At 43.2% G+C, this 11,830-nt stretch overlaps 1 protein-coding gene across 3 annotated transcripts in view; it reads left to right on the forward strand.

Annotated features, from left to right (window-relative positions):
- The window catches only part of SMYD3 (SET and MYND domain containing 3), a 424,868-nt gene extending 413,405 nt beyond the window's left edge, over positions 1–11,463 (forward strand). For all 3 annotated transcript variants that reach the window (XM_087775169.1, XM_087775166.1, XM_087775167.1), the window contains 2 exons: positions 3,848–3,956; positions 10,773–11,463. In XM_087775169.1, the coding sequence (XP_087631295.1) occupies positions 3,848–3,956; positions 10,773–10,874 (211 nt within the window). In that variant the 3' untranslated portion in view covers positions 10,875–11,463. The remainder of the gene's footprint in view (positions 1–3,847; positions 3,957–10,772) is intronic.
- Positions 11,464–11,830: the final 367 nt, after the last annotated feature.

Below are 11,830 nucleotides of genomic sequence, written 5' to 3' on the forward strand. Positions count from 1 at the left end.
GGAACTACAGTATTAAGAAATAGAAGGAACTGGCTAAAATTTGTCAAGGGTTGTCTTTTTTACATTGTCCTTTACATGAGAACACACGGGATTGCTTGAAGAGATTCCGAGCTGATATATAGAACAAAGAAAAATATTTTTTTCTTTATAAAGTGTATGGTCAGTGACTGCTCTGGGGGCTGATCAAGGAAAAACTTGTGGCTGAATTACAAATAGGAGCTATTGATTTCATGGTGTATTAGAAGCAGCTATTGCTTTACAGAGTATGGGTCATGGCTGTTGGGTCGTAGACTGTTTGGATGACAGTAACAGCGGGGTATCACAGAGGTCTGTCCCGGGACTCGTCCTGCTTAACATCTTTATCAACAACCGGGAGGAGGCACAGAAGGCACGTCTGTGAGGTTTGCAGGTGACACTGCAGTGGGGGACCAGTCGATAGGCAGGAGGGCAGGCTGGAGAGACAGGCCAGTACGGATGCTGTGGTCATAGGTGAGAACAAAGCTGTGCTGTCTTATATAAGCAGAGAACGTGATACAAAATGTACAGATCTTTCTCAGCCTCCTCCAGTTCTCTTGTTTACAGCACAGCCTTACTTGTTCGTTGTGGTATTCTGTTTAATCTCTCTTTGCAAGTGGGCTACTGGGCATTGACCAGTGCCAAATGCCAGGAAACATCACTCCACAGAACTATCTTTATTTCAGCTTTCAGTATGTTACGGTTCCCCTTCCTGTCCCTCAGGCCTTGGTAAATCTCATAAAATCCTTTTCAGATTGAAATCCTACTCTTCCCAAGCTGTAATGTGTTTTACAGCATGTATTTCTCTGTAGTTGTCTTTTAGTCTCTTGTTGACAGTCTTTAGGTATCAGTTCCTTGGCTGCTAAATGTCTTCCTTATTCTTAAATTTATTCACTTTGTTTTGTTCAGAGCAGTGCACGGGGATAATGAATTGGCTCACAAGTACCTGACACTGCATCTTAGTTCTTTCTACCATGCCAGTTTCTCATAATACTGAATCCTAGGGATGCCTGGAAGAAGCCAGCAGCATTTTTCCCACTTACACATCTCCCAGAAGAGCTGCAAGCTGCCTGGATTTCTCTAGTAACCTCACTCAACGGATGTGCTTCCACAAAAGGTGTTCCAACAGTTTAATAGATTTATTCCAGAATATGATAATAAACAGTTGTTTTAAATGTCAATTTTAAGGCTTGCAAAATGTAACTATGTACATGCATAAGATCAGAGCATAAATCAGCTCAGTAAAACAGCTTTGTAAATATTTATGAGCACAGGGCTCTTTGTTTCACACTTCCTCCTTCTGTGTCCTTAAATTTTCACTTGCTTTACTTTATGGCTGGTAGTCTGGGCTGAGTACCTGACATTGCTAAATTGCTGCCTGTTTTCTCTGGTATTTCGTATACCAGAATCCTAAATCTTTATTAACTGCGGGTGAATGTATGATCTACAGAAAGAGACCTGTTTGTATGGAGGGGCAGATTCTGAATTCTGATGGACCCATGTGAAGTTTAGCAGGCTCCACTTTGCTGAACTAAAGCATAGCCTGGGTTTGTCTACGTGAGCTGCCATGACTGAGGTGGCTGCAGGCGAGGCAGGACCCAAGTTCCCTCTTTGTGCGGTATTTTGGATGGGGATGGTTATTCAGGAGGGAGAGGAAAAGGAGAGACATTAAAGAGACGGTTTGAAAGGATGGAAGGTAAAGGTGTGGAATGAAGGAGAAGTGAAAAGGCCGTGAAGGAGCAATGGGAAAAGAATCAGAGCTGTCAGGATACAGCAGAGACAGTCTAGTGGGGACCGCAAAGGTGAGTTATCATCTCATGCAAAAGTCTTTGCCTCCCTGGTGCCTTCTCCTGTGGCCATGGCCCCAGGCATCCTGGCGTTTCGGTGGCCCAGAGGAGAGGGAATGACCCATTTACTCCTTCCTTTTCAGCAGTCACAGGTGAGGGCAGAAGTACACAATCGTATAGGCATCATTTTTTTGCAATTTTTACAAAGTTGTGCATGTGCTCACTACTTCCATTAGTACTGTGTTAGCACTGCAATTTCTATTGCTCTTCAGTAATTCACACCAAAATCTCGGATTTAGTTCATTTTCTCCCTACTTAACTAGTATCAGATAGCACCATGTTAATTGATATAATAACCAGAAATTAAAATCTAAAAATAAACCTACTGATAATTTTCCAGTGTTTGTTTAACCAGATCCTTCAAGTTCCTGAGTGGTCAGTTTGGACTGAGATAAATGCTATCATTTTTCTTCTCTCGTGTCTGCTGGCTTTCCAGCCTTTTTGAACTGCAGCCCACCAAGGGTCTGAACAGGTGGTGCCTGTGGCAATTCAGGGTGGATTATTGTCACTGAGGAGTTGGTTTCTGCTGCTTCGTGAGAGGCTTTGGCAGATCAAGAGCTGTTGCTCCTGAGATCCTGCCAGGCATGCTTCCCATGTGTTTCTGTATGTCTTCGCTGAAACTGCATGAGTTTTTGGGTGTGAAAACATTTTCCATGATGTTTACACATCTTCATTTGAGATTTGTAAGGACAGCCAGATACACTGCCATTTAAACAATTACCTGTATTTAATCGTGTTTGCATTTTCATTAGTGAAAAATAATAGAGAAAGATAACTCATTCATTTACATGCAGACTTATCAGAAGTTTCCTATACATTGTACAAATTTACATCGTTTAATGTCTTAGCATGCATTTAATCATACCCATGCAGACTTAAGTGTCTTTCTGACTGCAGTGGTATCATTCATTAATAATTCCCCTGAAGTGTGATGATCATAGGTTTGGCATAAACACAAAAAAAAAAATTCTTCAAAGAGTAGATTTTGGAAGCTTATCGGCTCTTCTTCCTGCAGTTGTGACCAATTTTATATTTTTTTAGACACTCCTCAAGCACATCACTGGTGTACTTGAGGAAATAAATGCTGTTTGATCAAATAGGACATTTGTCTTTGGTGAGTCGTGCTTAAGGCTTTTATTCTTTCATTTATGTAGTTAGTCAAAAAAGACCTAAGATCTTCTGCAGATGACTTAACTTCCAGGTGTGTCCGTTCACCTCATGTTTCCTGCTGGTCGGTTCCAGGCAAGTCATGTCCACGTATTTCTGCAGCTCCCAGGTTGCTCTTCTGAGATGCTGTGCCCTTGGACACAGGGCTGGGGCGGGATCCAGGTATTGTGAGCCAAGGGTCAGCAGGCTTTGGAAATGCAGAGTGATCACCATGAAAGCACAGACACTTCAAGAGTATCTTGAGAGGAATTAATGATGACATTGCTCTCCATCTACTTCCTAGAAAAAAAGAGAACTTGGCACAAGCCAAGTCTGAGGTGTTTCCTTGAACATGCTGCACCAGCTCTTTCTGCAACAGGGCGCAGCAAGCAAACCCTCAGAAATGGTGGCCCTGATGTTACATACTGGCTTTCCCTGCAGTCCGTCTTCTTCATCCTGGAGGATCCAGGACTGGGTTTCCTGCTGAAGCTTCCTCTTAAAATTATACCACTCCAGAGACCTGGGATTGTGAACGACCTCTGTTTGCAACACTAAGTACAGTAAATGCTATTGTATTATCCAACAGTAGCAAATTAAATAATCCCACTCTCGTCACTTTCTAACAGGATAATGTTAAAGGCATTCCTCTGAGATGGAGAGTAATAATTTGCTAATTCCCCTCAGTATTTCATGCTTCTCAGTAGTGCAGCTAATTTTCTCTGAGTACCTTATTAACATTCACAATGACTTTGCAGTCCCACCCTAATAGCTCTCTGCAGAGGCGGTGACTGTGAAGGTGAGAGCTGACAGTAACACATTTTCCTCCTTTTCCTCTGCAGACTGTATTACCCTGGTTTCCACCCGCTGAGGGCTGTCCAGCTGATGCGAGTAGGCAAACTGCAGTACAGTCAAGATATGTTTCCTCAAGCGCTGGAGACCTTGAAACAGGCCAGTATTGTGAACTGTTTCTTCTCTGTCCCCCTCCCTCTCTTCCCCTGAGCCTGCCGTGCATCCCCCCCCTTCTGCTCTGACTGTACCTCATGCCTTTGGATACTCCTTACTGTTTTTTCCATCAGTGGTGTTTCCCCAGGCTGCAGCTGAGCATGGTGATGGCTCACTGTTGCTCAGTGTTTCAGGCACTGACTTCCTCCAGTATCAGTCACTGCTAATTACAGTTCAATAGCTCAGAGGTGCCTGGATGAAAAATTACTATTAGGTCTGAAGAGATAAAAATATCTCAGTGCCTCATACTCTCCTTCTTACCACAGCAGTGAATCTGGGAGCACTGAAAGTACAAGAACAGGAGCAGAGCTGCAGTTTCTACCCTCCTTATTCCTTATCAGGGATATCAGATTGGATTGTGATTTCAGATTGGAGAACTTTGCCTTTAATGCTTGTATTTTATTGTGAGCCACACTGAAATCAACAGGCATCTTCTTGAGCCCTCCTATTTCTATATCATTCATCATCATCTTCTTCTTTGATCTGGTTTTGCAGCTGGTGCTTTGCTAGTTACATTTCAGCTTTAAGCCATCCCTCTTGTACCTGAGCTGACTTTTATATTAATTTCCTCCTACCCCAGGCTTTTATTTGTCCAGCCGTTATATTGCTGTTAGTATCATCTTAAATATATTGAAGAATCCCCTTCCATGTGCAACATATCCTCAGGACATCGGCTCTCACTTGCTTCCCATCTCAAACCCTCAATCGCTGCTAGGGTGTTTTTCTCTCCCTGGAATATGTGCTGCCTCCAGTTCCCCTCAAAGAGGTCTTACGCTTATTCCCTTGTATTATTGATTGTCCTGTGGTCAGCTTGGCCTGAAGACAGTACACACTCCATGCAGTTCCCCCTCTCGTCTCTCGGCCCACCTCCAGTGCCTGACACAGCCTCCTCGTTGCCTTTGCTGAGGGCTGCAGAAAGCCACCTGGCCCAGCTACTTGCCTGTTGCAGCTGGGCAGGAGCCGGCCGCAGTGGTAGCACCCGTGTTGGAAAGAAGTGCAGAAGTTGGCTGTATGTCCCCGTTGTTTAACGGCCATACTTTATGAAGAGCTAGTCTTGTGGCAAAGAAAGAGTTAGGGCAGCTGCTTGGGATGGAAGGGTGTGGGTGTCTGCACAGGGGGTGGGGGGAGAAGTGGTTTTTACTCCTGCCTGGATCCCCTGTAAAGTTAATATCAGTCATGACTCTCTAGATAACTTAGTATTTTGTACTTTCTTTTTTCAACCCCATATCTATTTGGTTTTAACATCTGCTTAATTATGCAAGCTGAATAACTGATAATTTCCACATGTTGAAATAATAAATTAGTATTTAATATGATGCCAGTCTTACCAAGTCTTGGTAACTTAAATCTTCACTTGATATATTTAACTTAAATTATGGCCAATTCTGATCATTGAAAAGCAGATGGAAGAGTAATCAATTCTATTTTCCATGCATTATTCAGAAGTAAGTCATATATCTGTCATGTGCCAGGTAATCTGCTCTGCTATTTCCCCTGTAATATTTATAATTTCCGAACGTTCAGATTTTCCTTTTTAGCAGGTGGAGTGAGACCCCAGTCAGAGGAGCTTCTGTTTTCATTGATACTGCCACAATATATCAACAGGCATTCTTTTAATTGCATTTCTAATATGATACTGCATTAAATTAAACTGGAGTCAATTCCCCTAGAGACATCTGAATGCTGCTCATCAGTGAAGGTAGAAGTTGTGATGGGGTTTTGTATGTTTTCAGTGAAGAAGTTGCCCATTGCAAGCCAGATTGCTACTGTATTATCCTTTGAATACTGAGCAATGCCTAACACAGAAACCTTTTTTCAAGCTGTGATCTCCTCTTTCCCTGAAAAGGGAGAATAAGGTGCTGCTTACAATTCTATGCCATACCTCAGCGCATCTCTAACTGTGGTCTCCAAGCCATGAGTGGTCCACAAGGACACAGTAAGTGCTTTAGAGCTGAGATGCAGAACCATTTACAAACTAATCCTGTTGTGGTTTTGCCTATTCCCTGTTCATCCTCCCCCTTTTCACCCACATGTGTGAGACAGGGAGAGACTGAACTCCCGCTCTCTGGGAGCACAGCTGAGAGGAGGAAAAGCTTCTTGTCATCCTGTTTCTCCATGCAACTTGTAGGCATAGGACACAGCGCTTCTTTGGATGAGATCTGAAACTGATTCCCTTCATTGCTGTCTGCACTGGAACAGATTAGAGCAAGATATAATTCCCAGTTTGTTGCGAGTAAAAGATGTGATTCCTAATATAATTCAGATAATGTCCTAGAGTTATATGAGAACTCAGTTTGGCCCTTTGTGATTAGATGTGTCAACAGAGCATGCCACATGCTCAGAGCAGAAACTCGATTACCTTCTCTGCTTCATTACTCTTCTTAATACACTCTGACACTGAATAGCACCCTGTTGGAGCCCTCGTCAGACTAATTTCAGTGTGGCATTAAGGAGAAGGATTTGGAAGGTGCAGAGGAATTGAGATCTGAGTGAAATTCACCTCACTCATATAAAACCTGTTTAATCAGGCACAGCCTCAGAGCTGCTGGGGATTGACAGCCTCTCTGCATCAGGTGCGCAGTTTAAGCCCAGTAGATCTTCATGCACAGCTCTGCAGCCCAGCCCTTACTGCTGCTCTCTGTGCCACCCAAAAATGAACCGCTGTCATAAGCACCTTACTCTTAGTGCCCTTTGGGTTTAGCTCCCTGCCCTGCACCCCCAAAGAAGGCTTAAATAATGTGGAGGGCTTTATGTTACCCATTAAAATGAAATCACCCCCTAAAAGTATATTGGGCCCTGCAGAATCTATTTTGCCAGGTTTTGGAAATAGAAGTGTTAAAGAGAGACAATACTCCACTTCTGGAATAAAACCTGAAGGTAGCCCTTGGTTTATTGTACAACCAACATATTATTTTTAAATTTATATACATATATATATGAAAGATGCAATGTTGGGAGGACAAATGGAATTATAGAGCAGGAAAACCTTTGTCAGCAAAAGAGCTGAGCTGGTGCCCAATCTGACAAACCTAATTTAAAGAGCCTGGAGTGACTGTAAAAAGAGCAATAACAAAAGTTGCAACAAGCTGTCTTGTGAAGAGAAAAGCTTCTTGATCGGGAAGCAGCACTCCTGCAGGAGCCCAGGATGGGTCTGCATCTCTGGAGCTCATGGGAGCCCCTAGCAAGTGTATAGATTTGTCCTGAGGTGCACTCATTAGCATAAATATTTGTTAGATGTCATTTGTCACCTTCACAGCACTGTAAGCTCCCCTGTTTGGTTGCCCATAACCTGAGTGGAGCTGGACTTGGTTTGGGAGGACAGGCAGGGTGCAGAGGAGAAGGCTTGGATTCATGGAGATGACTTCATTTCTGAGCATCGTCGCCTCGAAGCGAGCTGATGAGTGCTGCAGTGCATTATCTCAGCTGCTGCTCCCTCCCCTGGGCTGCGGTGGTGGCGGTGGTGGCAGTTGCCTGTACCCATGCACTTTCCTGAGCCGGGCAGCGGTGCCCAGCTGCTGAGTGATGGCTAGTGGGGACGGGGGCAGGCAGGCAGGAGGATGCATGCAGGTATGATGCTGACCGGCCAGTTTCCCCTGCAGATCCTGCCCGTGGCTGGCACGGTTGCAGGAGCACCTTTGTCCTCCCATCAGCTGATGGGCATGGCTGGATTGTCTCATGAAGGCCTGCAATAGGTACAATATCATTTCCCTTCTTACTGTAATCCCTGGTGTGGAGGCAAAAAGCACAGGAATTGGGGTAAAATCCCTCCCAGGTTTCACAGCAACACTGAAGAAATCCTCTTTCTCTAGGTGTTTGCTTCAAATGCTGAACTGTTTACCAGCTGTGGTTGATGGTAACTGTGATAGTTTTTAGTTTTCCTATGCCTGCTTTAACAAGTGTTCCCTTCAATCAAAAGAGATGGAAAAACACAGATACTCCCTCTGAAATGCTAGCCTTCGCTTCATGCCATTTTGGTGTGTGGCCATGTGCTTTCTGCTCTCCCTGTGATGGAGCAGTGCCGTCCTGCATCTGCTCACAGTTCCCCGCAGCTGCGGTGATGGGCATCCCATCCCATCCCCATGCAAATCAGGCACAAACGACTGTGCTGCATTGCATTTGCATTCATGGAGCAACAGCCACGCCACTACTCTAATGGGTTTTTATATTCTTCGGGGAAACAGTATGTGGTTGATGACACTGTGGCCTGTGTTGCTGTCTTGCGATTACTATAGGTTTTCATAATTAGATTTGTTCTTTTAGCTGAGAGGAAGACCACACAGACCACAAGACTCTGCTCAGCCTTGACTCTGCTGGTTCGCTGTGCGATTTAGGAGAGCAGGGGAGTGTTCAGAGAGCTGCATCTTCCTGCTTCTGCCCAGTAAAACAACTCCTTGCTTTGGAGGTGAAATTAATTATGCCCAGTTTTGCACTGACCTTTGCAAAAACAGCTACATAACCTAATGCCAGTTTAATTTGGGGATTACAGAAGTCGTTGCTATTCTAACTTCGATGAAGCTGGTTCTGACTCACACTGCAGCGTGTGAGACAGTACATTGCATGAGAATGATTTTGTCCCTGAGAAAACAAAAGGGCAAAGACTGGGTGCATTTATCTGCCACACTGAGGAAAGAAAGCAAATGGAACGGAAATGCTGGAGGTGAGAAAGAAGCCAGCAATGGTAGCATTATCTCAAGATTAGGTTTGATATTAAGGATTTTTGCCTTTTAACTGAGGCATATCCATATGGCCATCTCTGGCTGTGCATCAGGGTGTCCAGGTCCATCACTACTAGCCTGACCTCTGTCCTGTAGGTGGGATGAAGATCAAAGTCAGCTGCCCTGGGACTGCGCCTCAGATGTATCCAAATGCACAGCCCTTAGCACAGGTCATTCACAATAAATCTAACAGCTTTCATGGCTGGGGCATGCAAACACTGTGCAGCGTGTCTGGATCCATGGCCAATTCACCTGGCCACTTTGCTCTAGGGCGATCCTGTCCCTTCCTAGTTACCCTGGGTGCAGCTATGTGTTGCTGCACTGCAACATGCACGGGATCCCACCTGCAGCTATCCTGCTTTGCACCATCCAGGGGTTCCTGTACCATGCAAGTGTTCATCTTTCTCCATCCCACTGTCTCTGCCAGGGAAGGACTGGCTCTTATTCTTGCTTTTTACACTACTTTTTCAATTATTTATTTAAAATAAAAGCTCTTTTACAGCTTAATACCTCACACTCCACTATGTTGAAATACTTCCATGATCTATTCTTTACAGCATTTCCCCAATGTGTTCAACTAGGAAGAGCAGAACACTAAGAACAATTTCAGTAGTCTTTTCGGGGAGTGTAATTAGGACTTACTCACAAACATTTTGCAAAAACCTGACCAGCTTTGTATTTCTGCTAAAATAGAAATATGCAAAAATGGAGGATTTCTGATTTTATTTCACATTTCTTAGGCATTTCTAACCGTGATGAAAGCATTTCCATTGTTCTGTTTAACTGAGTATTTTATCATTTAGTAGTAGGGCATTGTGGCAGCTCAGAACATATTTGACTCTTTTTAGAGCTCCTTGCACACTCTAATTTGTTTTGACTGCTATTTCAACTTGTTCTTTCAATCTTTTGCTGCCTCCTTCTCCTTTAAAGAATTAGCTAATTTGAAGCAAAAATAAACTGTGCTAGAATTTCCATATGCTTGCCAGTCTCTAGAATTTGGAAGTAGGCTTTCATTCATTCCACCGAAGAATATTTTTATTTTTATCTTTCCAATTTAAAGGAGGCCCCTTCCTTAACATTTGTTTCCAAAAAGATCCTTTTTCTGCAATCCAAAGCTGATTTAGCTGAATTTTGTCAGCTGACTGGACCAGGAACCCATTGAAACACAGGCTGCATTTAGTTTTTGGCAATTCCTCAAAAAATTCTGTTTGGGATGACAAAAAAAACTCTCTGATGTCTTTTCTCCTCCTGGTACCCTTCTAGCTCCCTTGTTCTTTCTTCAGAAGCACTGAACCCATTTCCATCTGGTACTTCTTTCCTTGCAGGAGGAATTCAATAGAAGGAAGAAGCAGAAATGTCGTATGAAAAGTGATGATCTAAACATGAGCTGGGCAAAGAGCATTTCAGACATATCTGTGGCAGGGAATCAGCAACACTACAGGCAACATCAGCAAGCGTAAATTGGCCTAGCGATAGAAAATGACCAACACACAGAGAAAATAATCCCTGGGAAAAGCAGCAAAGACCCGTTCCCCTGCATGCCTTTTTAGAGTGAAACTATTAATGTACTCATTTGTTTGATGCTATGCATAGTTTCTCCTGATACAGTTAAGGCTCTTTATTCCATTGGTTAAGCATTAATCCATTTCTATTCACAGGACTTTGAGGCTACTAACATCATGAACGTCACAGTCATCTTTTAAATAATGTATCAAAAACTTGGGTGCTGTAGTTGACCAATCTTAAAATGGCCTTCATGCCTCAGTGCAAAAGTACCTTGCTCTACTATTCCAAACATCCATCTGTGCGCCATATTCATGGGCTTTAACACCTAGAGAATAATGTGTCAGTGCCTCCTCCTTTGTCGGGCACAAATCATTAGACACTTTGCGATACTTCACTCCTATTTCTACTGTGTCATGCATTCAAGTCCCCAGCTGCCAATCACTTGAGGAGCAGTACTTACATCCCTGCCCCACTGCAGCGACCACCCCCTTCGTATGGTCTGCGCAATGACTAACGTGTCCCTTTCTGTTCTCTCCTCAAGGCCTATAATATTATGAAGGTGACCCATGGGACAGATCACAGCCTGATGCAAGCCTTGATGGAGATAAAGGAACAGTGTGAGGCCATCATGAGAACACAGTGAAGAAAACGTCCAGTCTGGAAAACAAAATATTCAAGGAGAAAGGAAATCATGCTTTATATTGCATTGGGAAGCTTCTTGATGATTTGGGTGTCTTTTCATTAGGTCCTACTTGCTTTACAAAAATGTTTAGTATTAGTTTTGCTGCATGATCTGAATTCACTTAACATTTGGAGGAATATCTGCAATTTGCAGAAGATTTTTTTTTCCTACCAAACAATCTAATTGACAATACCTAATTATCAATTTACAATACCTAATTTAATTGATAATAAGTATTGGGAAATGCATACAGAGTCTTCATCAGTTCCAAAGTGATATAATTCCATTGATATCAGCAGTACATTTTTTATACCAGTTTATGCCAGCAATTAAGGATCTCGTGTCAGACACATTATAAGTAGAGAGAGTATATTTTTTCGCTTTGCCTTCCCCTCAGCTGTGGTTTTCAAAAGCCTGATCCAGTGCTCTTTGACATCAAATAAGTTTCCCAATGTTCTAAATGAGATTTTCCTCCCTCCCAATATATCTGCAGGGCTCTGTCCCTCTTCTTCTTGCATTTCATATGTTATAATATTGAATATTAAAATGGACTGAATAAAAAATGTAATCAAAAGTGTATCTGTGGAAATTGCTTACTCTGCTTTCTCCCCATTTTGACTGCTTCAAGAGTTTCTCACTTCATATCAGTTTTAAAAAGAGAGAGATTTGGACCTATGAGCTCGGCAGTATGGCTTCAAGACCTTTCTGAGCCTGTGGGGCTTGGATTTCACTTCCCCAGACAGTGAAGCTCTAAGGCCTACAGATGACCACTGAATTAGGAGGTCATCCCGGGAGAAGGATGTCTTGGAAAGCACGAGCACCTCATTTCCCCACGCTCATCAGCGAAGGAGTTGTTCTTGCCAGAGCTGCTGACTTCCATTTTTAGCACAGAAACAAATGTTAACAAAAGCCAAATA

The sequence above is a fragment of the Nipponia nippon genome, unplaced genomic scaffold (genome assembly GCF_047370975.1).
Source record: "Nipponia nippon isolate SJK-2023a ecotype South Korea unplaced genomic scaffold, ASM4737097v1 scaffold_4, whole genome shotgun sequence".
Classification (NCBI taxonomy): Eukaryota; Metazoa; Chordata; class Aves; order Pelecaniformes; family Threskiornithidae; genus Nipponia; species Nipponia nippon.